Source organism: Pristiophorus japonicus, chromosome 14 (genome assembly GCF_044704955.1).
Source record: "Pristiophorus japonicus isolate sPriJap1 chromosome 14, sPriJap1.hap1, whole genome shotgun sequence".
NCBI lineage: Eukaryota > Metazoa > Chordata > Chondrichthyes > Pristiophoridae > Pristiophorus > Pristiophorus japonicus.
Window position 1 is genome coordinate 148,554,541 of NC_091990.1, and position 17,583 is coordinate 148,572,123.

General features: G+C 41.7%; 1 protein-coding gene across 3 annotated transcripts in view; it reads right to left on the bottom strand.

Moving 5' to 3' along the window:
• ext2 (exostosin glycosyltransferase 2) overlaps positions 1-17,583 on the bottom strand; it is a 192,052-nt gene that overhangs the window by 43,811 nt on the left and 130,658 nt on the right. For all 3 annotated transcript variants that reach the window (XM_070898632.1, XM_070898630.1, XM_070898631.1), the window contains one exon: positions 8,376-8,542. In XM_070898632.1, coding sequence (XP_070754733.1) covers positions 8,376-8,542 — 167 coding nt within the window. The remainder of the gene's footprint in view (positions 1-8,375; positions 8,543-17,583) is intronic.

Here is a 17,583-nt window from a genome sequence, read left to right on the forward strand (position 1 = left end):
CGAGAACTGTGCGGATGCTCTCAGTCGGCTACCATTGCCCACCACGGGGGTGGAAATGGCGCAGCCTGCAAACTTGTTGATGGTGGCGCAGCCCGCAGACTTATTGATGGTCATGGAAGGGTTTGAAAATGATAAATCACCTGTCACGGCCCGCCAGATTAGGACTTGGACCAGCCAAGATCCTCTGCTGTCCCTATTAAAAAACGGTGTACTGCATGGGAGTTGGGCCAGCATCCCCGTTGAAATGCAAGAGCTAATCAAGCCGTTCCAGCAGTGAAAGGACGAGCTGTCCATTCAGGCAGACTGCCTGTTGTGGGGTAACCACGTAGTGCTACCAAAAAAGGGCAGGGAGACGTTCATCTCGGATCTCCACAGCACACATCCGGGTATAGTAATGATGAAAGCGATAGCCAGATCCCACGTGTGGGACTTAGAGTCCTGTATACGGCAATGCAGCGTGTGTGCTCAGTTGAGCAACGTGCCCAGAGAGGCACCACTAAGTTTGTGGTCCTGGCCCTCCAGACCATGGTCGAGAATCCATGTCGACTATGCGGGCCCGTTTCTCGGTAAAATGTTCCTGGTGGGGGTGGATGCTTTTTCAAAATGGATTGAATGTGAAACAATGTCGGGAAGCACCGCCACCGCCACCATTGAAAGCCTGAGGGCCACGTTTGCCACCCACGGCCTGCCTGACATACTGATCAGTGACAATGGGCCATGTTTCACTAGTGCCGAATTTAAAGAATTCATGACCCGCAATGGGATCAAACATGTCACCTCGGCCCCGTTTAAACCAGCCTCCAATGGGCAGGCAGAGCGGACAGTACAAACCTTGAAACAGAGCCTGAAACGAGTCACAGGAGGCTCACTCCAAACCCGCCTGTCCCGAGTACTGCTCAGTTACCACACGAGACCTCACTCACTCACAGGGGTGCCCCCAGCTGAGCTACTCATGAAAAGGACACTTAAAACCAGACTCTCGCTGTTTCACCCCAACCTGCATGATCAGGTAGAGAGCAGGCAGCAGCAACAAAATGTAAACGATGGTCGCGCCACTGTGTCACGGGAAATTGATCTGAATGACCTTGTGTATGTGCTAAACTATGGACATGGTCCCAAGTGGATCGCGGGCACGGTGATAGCTAAAGAAGGGAATAGGGTGTATTTAGTCAAACTAGACAATGGACAAATTTGCAGAAAGCACCTGTACCAAACGAGGCTGCGGTTCACCGACTGCCCTGAACAACACACAGCAGACACCACCTTTTTCGAGCCCACAACACACCCAAAGGATCAACGACACCACGCCAGACCAGGAAATCAAACCCATCACACCCAACAAGGCCAGGCTCACATGGCAGCCCTGCAGGACCAACAACACCCCAGCCCAGCGAGGGCACAGCCAACACATCAGAACAGACATTTGTACTGAGGCGGTCCACCAGGGAAAGAAAGGCTCCCGACTGCCTCACCTTGTAAATAGTTTTCACTTTGACTTTGGGGGGGGCGGGGAGTGATGTTGTGTATCTAAAGCATGCACTCCCATGTTCTGCCACCAGGTAGCTCATCCCCTGAAGTCCCAAGGGATCCCAGCATCCAGCACTGTATATAAGCCGGCCCGTAAGGCCTGTTCCTCACTCTGGAGTGTCTTATTAAAGACTGAGGTCACTGTTACTTTAACCTCCCTGTGTGCAGCCTCATCTGTGTTAGAAACACAATAGATCCAACCTACTCAACCTATCTTCATAAGTCAACCCCCTCATCTCCGAATCAACCTAGTGAACCTTCTCTGAACAGCCTCTAATGCAAGTGTATCCTTTTTTAAATACGGAGACCAAAACTGTATGCACTACTCCAGGTGTGGCCTCACCAATACTCCAATGTAGCAAGACTTTTCTGCTTTTATACTCTATCCCCCTTGCAATAAAGGCCAACATTCTATTTGCCTTCCTGATTACTTACTTGCTGGACCTAATTCAAATACTTAGGTCTCCAAAAATGACGTATAAAATTGCACTCAATTTAGTGTGCATTTAAGCATCGTTGGAAAGAAATGAAATACATAAAAAAAAAACATAATCTGTATCATCTGTGCTATGTGGAGTTTGCGACAAATTCAAATTATAATACATCATGTATTCAAAAGAACCACTGTGGACATCTAAGCTCAGTTTCACTCCTTACATATTGGTCTAGTGGTTTAGACCAGTGTTAGTTTACCAACATGTCACACAGTGGCAGAACTTCAGCTTGTCTCATCAGTTTTTAACAAACTGAAATTAGTATGTTGGCTAGCTTTTTTTTTGAGACATAAAAGGACAGGTGGTGAAATAAAATCAAATCCGAGTGGGAAGTTATCCTGAGCTTCTCACACATTTTGTTGCAGTTAGTTGTAGAGTAGCATTGATAAAGGTTGCTGGTATGCTGAGTGCTCACCCTTGATTGAAGAATACAATGTCATGCAGAAAATAATATTTTTCCTTGTTGCTGGCATTATTTATATAAAACCATCTGAATGTCATTACTTTACTTGCAAAAACAAAGTAGATCATTTAGGTCACACACAGACAACAGATATCTTGCAGTGAAATGTTAGATTATCTAACCTTGATATGATCTTCCTCATTTTTAGATTGAAGTTCATACTTTCTATGCAAAGGTAGCAACTGTGAGTTAAATGCAAGTTAAAAGTCTTCGATTCCCAGCCACAATTCTGAAAGTTGAAGAGTGTTGATGTACTAGGTTATAAGTAGCTGTACCACATCCTTTTGGACTAGAACCTCAAAAGGTGAAGAATAGATCTATCATCAGAGTAAGAAATGACAGTGGAGTTCACAAGGGCAATTCAATTGTATCTTGATACGACTAATTTAATGCAATTGCCTCATGGCTGATCTCATAATGCAAGGTTTAGTCCATTGATCACAACATTCACACAATAAAGATAGCACATATATGCCAAAAGTGGTTACAATCTGCATCTTTTCTGAGTTAGTTTCAAAACTTCACAGGTGATATGGTGACTGCATTCAGAGATATCCAGAATTGGGCATCTTCGATAAAGGGGTACTATACTGGCTGTAATTGTGATTTCTATTGACTCATGAGAAATACCAGCGTTCCTAGAATACTCAGAACCTGCTGGTTTTTGTCTTTGTAAAAATCTGAGCGATAACTTGGATAAACTGGTTGGTCAAATAAAGGCAGGTGAAAAAAGAGTTTAACTAATGAATATTTCACAAACCTGCATTTGTAGTTTACTCCCTGAAGTGTGCATTTCTTGATTTGAAATACCATTTTGAATGACTCCTCGTGGATAAACCCACATATGTTAGAAATAAGTTTATGTAAAAATGAAGGAACCAATCTTCCTGGGTAGTCGGCTCACCCATGCACTTGACATGATGAGGTTCCACTCATTTGCAAAACATCAGATCCTATTTTCACTGTCAAGTTTACGAGGACTGGGCGAGACAACCACAAAGGGTCACTGTTGGGACATAGTAGTGGAGGTAGGGATAAATCTGCACATAGGTGGCTATATACTCTATGGCTGCTATACGACAAGTCACTTTAGGATTATGCAAATGTTATCCACGGGAGACAACCAGTGTAAAGTTGGAGTACAGGTTGAACCTCCCTTATCCAGAATTCCCCCTCATCCAGAACCATTTCCGCATGCGCAGAACTCCGACATGAACAAAGTGAACATATTAAAGTCTTTCCTCGCTGCCGACTCCTGCAATTGCTGGCCTGACCCCAAGATCCACCCCACCCCCCCAATGATCTTTCTGCTGCACTCCCAGCCCCAAGCCAACCAGCCCCGATGTCCCCTTCCTCAGTACCTGTACTATCCAATTTAACGTAACCAACCCTTGTCCAGAAAAATCCCTTATCCAGGACAGGCCAGGCCCCAAGGGTTCCGGATATGTTAAAATACTTTGAATTCAGAAAGCTATTTTAGTTTTCTTCAAAGTTTTACCTGTAATTAATCACCTCCTTTCAGCAGTAAGTTGCAGAGTATCCATGAGAACACATTGTACATAATCTAGTTGAAGAAGCCAGATTGATAAGGAAAACAATCCAATTTTTTCATTCCATACTTTATGTTCCCATGTAACTGATGAAAAGTGCAAAATAAAGGAATGGAATATTCCTGTGAAGAGAGAGGAGCTCTCTATATTTCTGCAATAAATATGTCAAAATAGATTTGTACTTGTGACCCCCTGTAATGTGAGTATAGGTCAAATTTGGTGCAAACAATAACAGTACTTATCCAGATCTTGTGCTTATACCTATTTTTATTTGAAGTATTACTTGATTTGGATCCAACCATAATTCTGCTGTATAAATGGAACTTATGAAAACTAATTTCTTTTCCAGTCTGTCTATGTCCAGTGGAGAAAAAACCAACAAAGCAGCATGATATTCCTCCAAACTACAAATTTCCTACACCGTCAAAGGTGCAACAACTTGCTTTTGCTACCCTGCATCCGTTACATCAATCACTTTCGGAAATGATATTCTGAGTAATGCAATATCTTTGCGAGTCCAGCCCCAGAAACAACAGTTTACATGGGTACAAAGGAGGCCTTCATTACCCTGCTAAAACATAGTTGTTCATGAGCAGCATTAAAAAACAGAATCGGGTGCAAAATAAAAAGTATATTTATTGCCAAACAGTTGAGTGTACTAACTCCTGCCAGCAGAGAAATGTAGCCAGTCACATACAAAATACAATACAGAAATACAATTTAATTTTTGTTTCACTATTTTCTTAAATTTTGAAATGAAAACTACTAATTATTGCCAAGATTAAAATGATGTAGATTTAAAAAGCATTTTCTACCACTCTATTAAGACTGTTTAAAATATTTTCTGTTACGTTCCTTAAAATCTTGGCAATATAAGTACTGCTGACTGTATGCTGCATTGTGTTGGGGCAAAAAGACTTCTCTTCCTCAAGGTGGACGCCCTGAATAAGGAATCGAGAGCCGCCTGTCCGTATAGCGACCACGGAATCACTCAAACGAAACCTTGGTTTAACCGGTTTTATTCAAGCATGCTAGGGAAGGGTTCTGATGACCACTTCTCAGAACAAAGGTTTTCAATTACAGTTATACATTTTTCAAGGTGTGCGACCCTCCTACAAAACCACCGATTTGCCTACTGCTGAGGCTGGCTCGGAGTGGCTCTCCCCCACCTGTCCATCTCCCATGGTATCACCCTTCTGGAATGTGTTTTTCAGTGGTGTCTACTTTGCCTCAGTTCCTCATGACGTGTTGTTTAACTTTGTTTTCCAGGGTGGTGCCTCCTTATCCCCCTCCCAAGAACTCAAGTCAAAACTACCATCAATACCATCCTGTTCCCATGCTGCTATAAATCTATGTTCCCAAACATTTTACTGTCCTTGTTCTGTACTGAATATGTAAGTTTCCATGAGTCTGTACTAAGGTTAATACAACTGATGGTTCATTAACCATCAGTCTTTGCAACATAGCATGCTTTACATACATAAGCGAGTTTTACATATAATTATAATCCCTACCGTAAGACAGAGGAACACCCGATTCCTCAGAACCTCCTAATACTGATAAGCCCTACAATCTAGACCATTTGTCAGATCAATTCACTACCTTTAGTATCCACTTTCATGACCATCTATCTGTCTCCACTCTAGTGACCGTATTTTATCCCCTTACAATTGCATTATTTTTTTCTTCCCCTTTTTGAAAAACAACAGAACTAGTATTCCTATAATGTGATACTCCTTCCTACTCCGCCAGAGTTTAAACTTAGCCTAATTTCTCATTCAGCCCCTCAATAAATACAATTAACACCTGTACATTTGCTTTGCCTCAAACATGACTACTAAGACTTTCAGTCCTCTCTAAAGATAATGCTAACACTGGCATGACATATTAGAAAGTCTTGCATTAAAAGTGAATACAGGGTGCTGAAGCATCTCAGCTGAACATTATCTGATTATGTTGGAGCTCCTTCAGAAATGTAACTTAGTGAACATGAGGTTCCCCATAAGTGACATCAGCATAGCACAGTGTTTTAAAATACTGCTCTAACTTAAATGCTCGTTGAAGAAACAAGGGAGAAAGTGGTTCCTTACACACAATAGCAAACTTTTCTAAATATTCACGAAACCTCGATCTCCAAAATGTGAAACACTGACCCCCAAAATGTGAGATATAATTCCCTCTGTTCTCTTGTTCTTGTGTTCACCTTCTCCGTTCATCTTGCTGCTCATCCTCTATCTCTCCACTTCAACCACTCTGCTCTACTAATACCTCCCTTCTTTAGTTCCCCCATACTTTACAGTCCACTTTTGCTTTCTATTCCTCTCTTCCCTTCCACCATCCTGCTCACTCTCTCCATTGCTTCTCCCCTGCCTATCCCCGAACTGACTCTTCTTGTCTCTTATCCCAACTTATTCCACAATATGGAACTGAGGATTTCCTTAGAAATAAGATTCATTGATGTCTTACAAAACAAGTGTATTTAAATACTTTATAAAACAAGCACTTAATTTATTTATTTCATGAATACATCTACTATTTCTCACTGAAAAATACTGTAACACTGTCAGTCCTTTCAATGCTGACAATTTCAAAAATATAGTTGCAATCACATGTTGAGATTTGTGGAATTAAGCTGATTTGCAGTCGGATTGGAGGATAATTGCTCATTAGTTTTGTGAAATCATGAAGCAAGTATTTAGAATGAGGAAGTCTGAAACTGTTTTAGCTGCTGGATTGTGTCTATCTAAAGCTGAATTAATTTCTAGTGAATGCTGGAGCTTCAGATTACACTTTGAATCAAGCATAGTGCAATTTTTAATCCATTTCCGATTTGTCATTTCCTTCTCATTGCACTCCCCACACATCCCTAGTCTGTGGCCTGTTGTCGCATTCAGTTCTCTCCCATTCTTTTTTTCCCTCTCAAAACACTAAAGTAACCTGATGTCATGAATGGTCAGTGATAAATAGGAATGGTGCAATTAGCCTTAAGTCACCAATTGAAGTAAGATGAGGGTAGAACCATGGCAGTTTCTCTAAGCACTAGTTTGTGCACATCCATGTATAGTACTGCAGGGGTTACTGGTAGCTGTAATTCATTAATATCTATCCCATTGTATGAGGAAGGGGCAAGTGTGTATCCTAATTGGACAACAATAATACTATTTTGCATGATACTGAAACACAATGTAGTTCTAATAATAATAACTTTTATTTATATAGCGCCTTTAATGTAGTAAAATAATCCCAAGGCACTTCACAACAATCTTAGAACACGTTAGATATTGACAATTGAGGGAAAGAGAGAAAAAGCAGGACAAGGAAGTGTAAAGAGGTTAAAGGCTTGGGTCTGAAGCGGTAGCCAAAATGCGCTCGCAGGTAAACACAGGCGAAAACAACTTTAAAAAAAGAAATTCAAATTACTATCAAATAATACAGTAAGGAGTATATAATAGTAAAATCAGTATAATAAAGATTATAATGAAACAAAATTAAAATATGTACCATAATTATAAATCAAGTTAAAATTAGAAAATCAGCAATTGAAGCAAAGTAAATCAGTTATTAGCTGTCTTAAAGATTCATTCCCTGTCCAGTGATTCAATTAATATGGAAGAACCAACCACTGTCCTCCATCCTTGTGATGTCATAATTTTATTACTTTTTATTTATTGTTTTGCTCCCTTGACAGGACCTGTAAGAGATCCAGGCTTGAGCTACCTCCGTTGTCAGGGAGGTGCTTATGTTTAAAAGGTAAAAGGTAACAATTCACCCACATCTGTGAACTATATGGCCAAGTATAAGAATGTTGGCCTTTGCATGATTACCACACATGTACTGCAAGTTAATCAAATTCTATGCAGAAGCAGCCATTTAAGAGTAGAACAGGATAGTGGAGAGCAGGAGAAGCTGTTTTGTTTGTGGAAGAAATAATAACCAACTGCCTAGAGTCTCATGTCATCATAAATTGGTGCAAAGTAGATCTCCGATTTATACTTGTGTAACTGCACATGCATGTTTTATTTTTAATGCTGTACCCTATACAGAACTATGATGTGATATGAGAAACATAAGAACATAAGAAATAGGAGCAGGAGTAGGAGTAGGCCATACGGCCCCTTGAGCCTGCTCCGCCATTTAATACGAGCATGGCTGATCCGATCATGGACTCAGGTCCACTTCCCTGCCCACTCTCCATAACCCCTTATTCTCTTATCGTTTAAAAAACTTATTGCCATTCGCTTGATACCCAGAGGGGGCACAAATAGTTCACCGATTTATTATTTTTGAACCAAAATTGTAGATGGGTTGAGAACATTTCAATGGTAAACATCGTGCACTTACCTCGTAACCAAACTGCAATTCATCAGAAGTCAACATGATGATATCATCATCAATCGCCAAGACAGCTTCAGTTTCAATTTCATCATAAGGAAAGAACCTATTACTCAGTTTGTTTTCTTTGGTTCTTACAACTTTGAGGGGTACTCCAATCTTGGGCCACAGTGACTCTGAAAGAAACAAATTAAAATCTTAAAACTGTATTTTCCCAGTTAAACATCAGAAGAGAAATAAGCCACCTGTATTTTCCCATAGTTTTACAGTTTATAAACCTTTGTGTATCCAAAAGGGAGTGACCTTAGTATTTAAATTAAAACTTTGGTGAACCTTGCTTTGATGTCCAGAAACACCATTCAGTGCGAATACTAATAATCTTAAGGGATTGCATTTCTTTAGGTTGCACACAAGTGGCAGCTACTGTATAGATACAGACGATCAGCAATTCCAGGCTCATTTCCTGTTACGGGTTATTGCCTGGGGATAGAGTTTGTAAAAATTCTTCCAAAGATATTTTAGCAATGACTCAGGCAGCGCCTTTCATATCAAATCCCGATTTAATAAAAGGAAAGGCAGAGGATATCAGGCTGCTGTACGTCTCAATGATTGAATTCAGTCTATTTTGTAAAATAATAGCTTGCTTTTGAAGTGGTCTTTATTTGCCTTTCATACACAACATTTCTCTCCACGTGCCCTTCCCCCACCCCTAAAAAGATTAATGTTGACAAACAGTGTCATGTTCTGTGCTTCAAAACACTGACCCTAGTTGGATTATTCTCCTGTGCCAAGCCCTGAATGTGGCAAAAGGAACTCACATTTCACTAAATGTAACACGCTCTGCATCTTGCAACTCTGTACCCTCTTTCAGACTCAATTCCCTGGGTTTTCAGGGTTTTGATCGCTGAGTTACAACACTTCCTGTCAGAGCAATCAGAATCTAGAAACAATACGTGTGGAAAACGTAAATGGCAGCAACCAGATCATGAATGATCTATGCAGCTTCTGAGCACTGACTAACCCCCGTCATTATCACATTTACACTAGCAAAGTGGAGTCAACCTATATCATTTAAAGTCTGAGGGTCGTCGTAGTTAGAAAGGATCAAAGATCAAACCAGGAGGAGCGTCCATGAAGGTACACAGCACAGACACCTGTGCAAATATATCACAGTACTACACGTTTTTCAGTTCCAATTTTTCTTGTCGAGGACGTGTGACCACTTTTGCCTTTGCTATTTGTTTTCTCTGCCTATCCCTCCATTTATGGCAAAAATTGGGGCAGCTCTGAAAATAGACTGGTAACAATCTAATGGTCAGTCATTTTTCCAACTGGAACAGCAGTTTGTGAACTATAAAATAAAATACCAAAACCTAAAATGAAGCCACATGGGTGATGCTCACAAATATGACTTCCAAGAGCCTCCTTGAAGTACTTTAAACAAGTGTCACCAGTATCACCCCTATTTAAAAATTAGTTACAAAGAATTATCATCAATCTTTTCTTCATTTCTGCCTTTCTACTAATTTTCTGACAGCTTGTTTCTAACATTGGGTAGCGAGGCAACATCAAAACTAAAATTCATATTTCCACATGGAAGATATCACACATACTTTCAACGGATTGCCTGGGCTCCAAAAATATCTTTAAAAATGCACCAGGGCCAGCAACAAACTATGATAAATATATTCATTCCTTCCTGCCAGGTTCACTCAGTGAGGTCCTCAGGAATCACAGTAAAACCATTTTGTTGGTAGCTGCCCTAATATTCCAGTAGAAAAATGCACCACTTTGCATTTTATTGACCTCTGCAGAGCAAGAAGGTGCCAGGTTTCATTATGATCTGTGCTAAGTCAACTGCTTTCTAACTGGTTTTCAGTGTGGGTGCTACAACAACAACTTGCAGTTGTATAACACATCCCAAGGTGCTTCACAAGACTGTAATCAGACAAAAAATGTCACCAAACCAAAGGGGATATAAGGACAGGTAACCAAAGGCTGAGTCATAGGTTTAAAAGAAAATCTTAAAGAAGGAAAGAGGAGGAGGGAAGGTTTTTTGGCGGCCGGGGAGGGGAATTCCAGAGCTCGAGGCCTATTCGGCTCAAGGCATGGCTTCCAGCGGTGGGACGAAGGGAGTGAGGAACACACAAGAGGCCACAGTTAGAGGGACAGACACTTCTGAGAGCTCTAGGGCTGAAGGAGGTTAGAGAAAGAGAAAGAGAAAGAGAGAGAGAGAGGAAAAAGAGAGAGAGAAAAAGAAGAGAACAAAAGAGAGAGAGAAAGAGAGAGAGAAAGAAAGAAAGGAGAGAAAGAGAGAAAGAAAGGAGAGAAAGAAAGAAAGAGAGAGAGAAAGAAAAAGAGATTGAGAGAGAGATTGAGATTGGAGGCCATGGAAGGATATGAACAATTTGATACCATGGAGGGATTTGATACTCGCAACATCAGTGTCCACAGGGTGAAAACGGAGGAGTACAAGTAGAAAAATCATCTACTTTCCTGCTACTGAACACCATCAAGTGCCCCCTGGCTGGCGAATGTGAACACTGAGTGAAAAATGGTTCAGCTTCAGCTACAATGTTCTCAATGATTGAACAGTCTACCTACACTTATACATCATGAATGGCAATTGGGCTAGGTACTGCGCCTCATAGGAACAGCCGTTGGCCATTCACCCCTCAAGCGTGCTGTGCCATTCAATTAGATCAAGGATGATGTGTACCTTATCTCTAATTAGCCGTCTTTGTTCCATATTCCTTGATACATTTACCGTAACAAAAATCTATCAATCTCAGTCTGAAAATTTCAATTGACCCAGTGTTCAAAATCTTTTCGGAGTTCCAGACTTGTGTGAAAGTTGTTCCCAATTTAACTTTACCATTCTCTTTTTCTTGATAGATTTATAAAAAATATTTGCTGTTAGCTGTTACAAGTTATGTTTCATAATTCCTTTTTGCACCTCTTACTACTTCCTTTTGTTGTTTTTATAGCTTCCCCAGTCTACTGAATTTCCACTTTTCCTTGCAGTTGCGCAAGCCTTTTTAAAACTCGATACTGTGGCCCCAAGTTTCGTGCCGCGGTGAAAACGGCGCACCGCCGAGCTGGGCGCCTGTTTTTCGCGCTGAAAACTGCGCCTAAAAAAAAATCCGATATTCTCGAGCTCCTTGGAGCTCGATGTCTGCTTGGCGCGGCGCGCTCTTCACAGCAGGGGGCGGAGCCTAACACTCGCGCCGATTTTCTAAGCAGCAGGGGGCGGGTACAATTTAAATTAGCCTTCTTGGTGCCGGCAACCCTGCGCGTGCGCGTTGGAGCGTGCGCGCAGTCTCACACAAACATTGGCACTCGGCCATTTTTTAAAATACTGCAGAAAAAGCGAAGATTTCTTTTTTGGACCCCTGCAAAGGCTTGTAATTAAATTTTTTTTGATATTTCTGTGTGTGAGGGAGTGCTTTTAGCAGCACTGTTGAATAAATCACCTGCTGAAATCAGTGAGTTCAGCTTTTCACTGCTAAACTTGCAGAACCGGTGCTGCATTGGTGCATGCAAATTAAGGACTGTGTGTTTGGAGAAATAAGAGTGCCAATTCAACTTTGCAATAATACGTGGTGTTGACAATGCAGCACCCATTCTGCAAATTTAAATATAAAACTGTCGATGCCGCTGCCTCTCCCTGTCCAAATGGCCTCAGTCCCCCTCACAGCTCGAAGGCTGCTGCTGTATCTTCGGCTGCCGGCCAGCCACTGACATCCTATGGTCGAATGGCCTCACGTCCGTCCGCTGCTGATTCTTTGGCTGCCGGCCAGCCACTGACGCCGCCCCTAAAGCGTGGCCGAATGGCCTCAAGAACCTTAATGAGCTGCGTGTGTCCTGCGTTGATTCTTCGGCTGCCGGCCAGCCACTGACGCTGCTGCTATCTCATGGCCGAATGGCCTCACATCGGTCCGCTGATTCTTTGGCTGCCGGCCAGCCACTGACGCCGCTGATATCTCATGGGCGAATGGCCTCACATCGGTCCGCTGATTCTTCGGCTGCCGGCCAGCCACTGACGCTGCTGCTATCTCATGGGCGAATGGCCTCACATCGGTCTGCTGATTCTTCGGCTGCCGGCCAGCCACTGACGCCGCTGATATCTCATGGCCGAATGGCCTCGGGTCCATCCGGTGCTGCTTCTTCGCGGCCAGCCATGAAGAGAATGAAGGCCTGCCTCAAGCACTGCAGCTCAGCTCGAAGCTTGCTGCCGTCGAGACACTGACGCCACACCGCTGCCTGTCTCCAACATGAAAGGCCTGCCTGAAGCACTTTCACACAGGTAGGAACATGGTTTATTTAATCTTTTCTTTGCTTATACATTTTTATTCAGGTTGGATTTATTTGTATAATATTTGTACGTATAAATAAGGATTGATTGTAGAATTTAATGACTTCCCTTCCCCCCCCCACTCCCCCCCCACCTCATTCCCTACGCCTAATTTGTAACCTACGCCTGATTTTCTAAAGTGTAGACAAGGTTTTTTCGAGCGTACAAAAATCTTCACTTACTCCATTCTAAGTTAGTTTGGAGTAAGTTTTCACTCACGAAACTTTGAAAACAGGCATAAGTGGCCGGACACGTCCCCTTTTGAAAAAAAAATTCTGTTCCAAAGTGAAACTGTTCTACCTGACTAGAACTGGAGTAAACTAAATGTGGAGAATTCCGATTTCTAAGATACTCCGTTCTACACCAGTTGCTCCTAAAAATCAGGAGCAAATCATGTGGAAACTTGGGGCCTGTCTCTTACCTTATTTGTTGACTATGGTTGCTTAATTACACAAGTGATTTGCCTTTTAGTGATTATGTACTGGCTTTGTATCGTACTAATTATTTATTTGAATATTTACCACTGTTTGTCTGTAGGTTTATCCATTAACAGTTCAGTCCAGTTTACTGTGGTCAATACATTAGCCCTGAATTTGCAGTCAGAAGCTTCCCGCGGGGAATGCCTCCAATCCACAAATGAAATGCCTGCATACCTGGTCATCTGGGAGGTACGGAACACGTGGTCCTGGGCCTCTCCGGGTACCAGTGAGTAGAGGCCCACATACCCAGGGGCGCAAGCGGGTCGCAAGTACGCCTGGAATCATGTGGGCTGGCCCAACAAATGAAAGAAGAGAAACCCCATTCATGCTTATGGGGATTCCATATGTATAGAAAATACATGTACACATCAAATACATTTTTAAAAATGACATTTAAAATGAACTAAAATACCATTTAATTAAACATTTAAAATAAAAATTTAATTTTTTGAAAAATAAACGTAAATGTTTTAATGGGGCTGAAAATATCCGTACCCTATTGGACGGGATTTTTAATGTTTAAATGATGGAAATTTTTTTTTTTAATGTTCATTTAAACTCTAACGCAGGTAAAAATCAGGCCTTACACCCGCTTTTACCAGGCACAAGAATTTCACGGGCATTTGCTGGGCAGAAGTTGGGCAAAAAGCCCAACTCTCTGCCCGCGGATGCCCTTTTCCCGGGATGCGTTGGATCTTGACAGATCGAAGGTTTTGGGTTTCCTCAGAAGCGCTTTGTGCACAAAAACCGGGAACTTACACGGCCTTACGGGTGAGTACGCACCTCATACCCGCCCGTAGGGGCCGCAGATTATGGGCCATTGTTTTAATAGGGCCAATTTGTATGTTGTAATATGGGTTGTATTTTTCTACTGCTAAAATGAAATGGTGTCTCTTTAATGCCACAATATCTAATTGACGTTAGGTACATATAGGGCAAGATATTGGTTTAATTGCTCTTCCTGCTGCAGGTTACAATTTGGGCTTTGAAGTGTGACTGTACTCAGAGCTTACGCTGTGTGACTCTTGCATCAACTGACTGTATACTTTTTTTTTTAAATACTTTGGATAAACCCCAAATATGAGTGCAACACAGTGTGTGAGGGACAAAAAATGCATGTTAAGGGAACCATTTTTATAATATTAGCTGTAAGTCTATCATTGCACTGCTCATGGTAAATCAGAGGATGCATTTTAGAAGTGCAGTAAAATTATATCATGCTTTGAAGGATAAAGTTTAATTGATGTTAAAACTCTGGGTGAAAGGTTAACTGCTATTTAAGCTGGAGATGAGAACCCTGACTTCGTAAGAAGACCTGCAGTTCTTTATTTGTGGTCTGGTATTTTGTGCTCTTGGAGAGTTTTTCTGTATATTGCAAATGACTTCCATTATTTTTTTATTTTTATTTATACTACTTTAAAAAGACGTTTTTAAAACAGAAATTTGCATTAAGAGTGTGATGTCTGAAGTGTGATAGGAAGTGTACATGTATTTAAAGTTTTTATAATAGCTGAGATTCTGAAGCACTGCACAAGTGAATCTGCAATTTTATAAGATCAGGGAAGGCTATTATGTCAAGTAATATTACCTGGCATATTGATTTATCAATATTGGGCCAGCCCTGGGTTTTGGGAGCACTGGGACGTGGGCCCAGTGTCAGGAGGTACAGGGACTGGGCTTCAGAGTCTAGTGGTACTCTGATGGGGGCTCTGGACTCAGAGTGCTGGGAGCAGACATTGTAGTCTAGGAATACTGCCAAGTCAGGCTCTGGGAGTATTGCCATCATTTTCTGTTTTTATTTCAGATTTACAACATCCATTGTATTTTGTTTTGGTTCTGGGTGTATTGGAGCAGATCCTGGGATCTAAAATCACTGGGAGAGGAAAGGACAGAGGGTTCTACTACTTAGGAGCACTGAGAGCAGATCCAGGAGCAGATAGCACTGGAAGGAGTGGTCTAGGTTTTTGTGAGCGCAGAGAAGTGACATGGGATCTAGGAATGGTACAAGTCCTGGGTCCAAGAGGACTGAGAGAACTAGGGGGGCCCATGATCTGAAAGTGTTGGGGAAGCAGGATCAAACAGTCTTTATGGGGACGAGGGGCCCAACAGAATAGGTTCCAACCTGCCCTAGGCCCTTCTGGATCATGAGACTCACCTGTTTTGGTCCATCAGTTCATTCCCTTGATCTTCCCGCACATAGTTAGACTATGATGCACCAACCCCAGCGTGTTTCATATCATCTGCTTTCTGCCTTAAAGTATTTAGTGCACTATTAGTCTGTTTGCCTACTTCAGTCTTTAATAAATGTAAAGTTCAAACAAAAGTACCTCTGGAAATGCTCAAACGATCATCATATAAACAGTTTCTAAGCACCGATACAAAAATAAATATTTTAAGCTTCAAAATGCTTTATCTTTCAAATTGAATTTGGAGCCAAATTGAAAACGGTGGTGTGGGGAATGCTTCACACAGACAGCAGCGAGTCATCAGAAATAAAATAATTAAAATTCATCTTTAAGCTGGGTTTAAATCGCTTGGAGAGACAAATCCTCAACTTCTCCACAGAGAAAAAGAAATCCATTCTTATCAAATAATCTGTTTTGTATTCTGAATGTGAATTAGAAATCATAGATGTTGTCGAACCACTTGATGTAAAATGTCATTGAAAAAGAGCAGGTCTTAATATTTTAAATGTAAAACATGCCTGAAATAAAGCTTTGAATATTCTCCAGTTTGTTTCAAAGCCTTTTGGAAAAAACAAAGCAACACACAAATCAGCAACGTGCGACCTTATAGAAAGTAATGGGAAGTGCTTGCTGGACATTAAATATTTAATATATCACCAGTGGATCTCCTGTGGCACTGGTCAAGGAAAGTTGATGTTTTTCTCTCTTGTCTATCTCCTCCTTTTGTTCTCTCTCCACTTATCTTTCTTACTTCTCTGATTTCTCTTTAGCTCCTCTTCTTTTGGGCAAGAGGTGATGTGGTAGGAAAAGCAGTGTATTGTGATGATGGCTGTGGGATGCAAAGTTAGGGAAGCAATAGGAGGGAGCGGAAAAGTGGCTTGGGGTGCTGGGGGCAGGATATTGTAGAAAGGAGGGAATTTGTAGAAAGGTGATTTGGGGCAGAGTGCAATAGCAGGGTGAGTGAAAAGGCATGGGTGAGAAGGAACAGATGTTCAGGCAGAACATAGGAGTGGGAATTTTTTATTTTACTCAGCCTCAGATTTGGGGACTGCCTGGCAACTGAAAAAAAATTCTGATTAAATAACCAGGGTTTCCCAAAGTCACGGGGAAGCCTTTCAGGATTCTGCCTCCTGCACATTAAAAGCCAGTTAAAGAAGTGGCTTTTTGAAACTTCTGTAGTTTAAAAATAAGGGCTCCCCCTAAGTTATAGAGAAGCCCTTCAGGAACTTCCCTCTGTAGATCAAAAACTGGTTCCTAACCATAACTGAGAATGATGTGTGGGGGTGGAATTCCCTCTGACTTTGAGGAAGGAGTGTTAAATAACTCGCCCTACCGGAAAGTTGTGGGGAAGCCTTTTGTAAATTCCGCCCACAATTCAAAAGCTCGTTCCAGATTAAGGCCATGATCCAGCTTTTGTGTGGCTTGGGACAGGGAGGGGAGAAAAGGGCTGCAGGAAACATGGTGAGCAGAGCTAAAGGGAGCAGGCCAGAGAAAGGGGAGTGGGTCATGGAACCGGCGGAAGGCTAGGGATACCAAAGAGCATGGAGCTGGATATTAAAGTTTTTTTGATCTAAGATGTCAGCCATCTGCATTAGAAGATTGAAGGAACATATGGAATCCACTCACAAGTAGTATTTTAGTTTAAGAAAGTTACTTCCCCAATATGGAGGAGGCAATTACATTGCACCACCCATGTAATGGATACTGATTGCTTAACAGAAGTTTCCAGTTCCCTGCATGATAAAATATTCATACAAGGACTACGACTACCATACAAGTCAAGTCCATGAGTCATATAAATGCCACACCACAAAGAAATTCTGGCAAAGTAAATGAAGTTTGAAAAAAAGTGCTGTGAAAATAGTTCATGATGAAAAATACGGGGAGTCACCTGATATTTAGGTTGCGAGTCGTGCTGCGAAAAGACATTAGCATGAGGTCAATCCGTCCTTACGTACTTGGTTTATGTTTAGCCCTCATGGTGTGTGAACCCTGGAGAGGGTGTTAGAGAGTCTGGGGTTCTAGTTCAGGCACCATCTGTTTACTCCATCAATTCAGTTGCCTCGAATGTTCAAAAGCAGTTCCATGGACTATAGCCACTGTAGAAAAGCGACTTTCATCCCAGCAGTCTGAGTTGGACAGCACCAGCTATAGGGGCAAGCAATCATAGAAACATAGAAAATAAGTGCAGGAGTAGG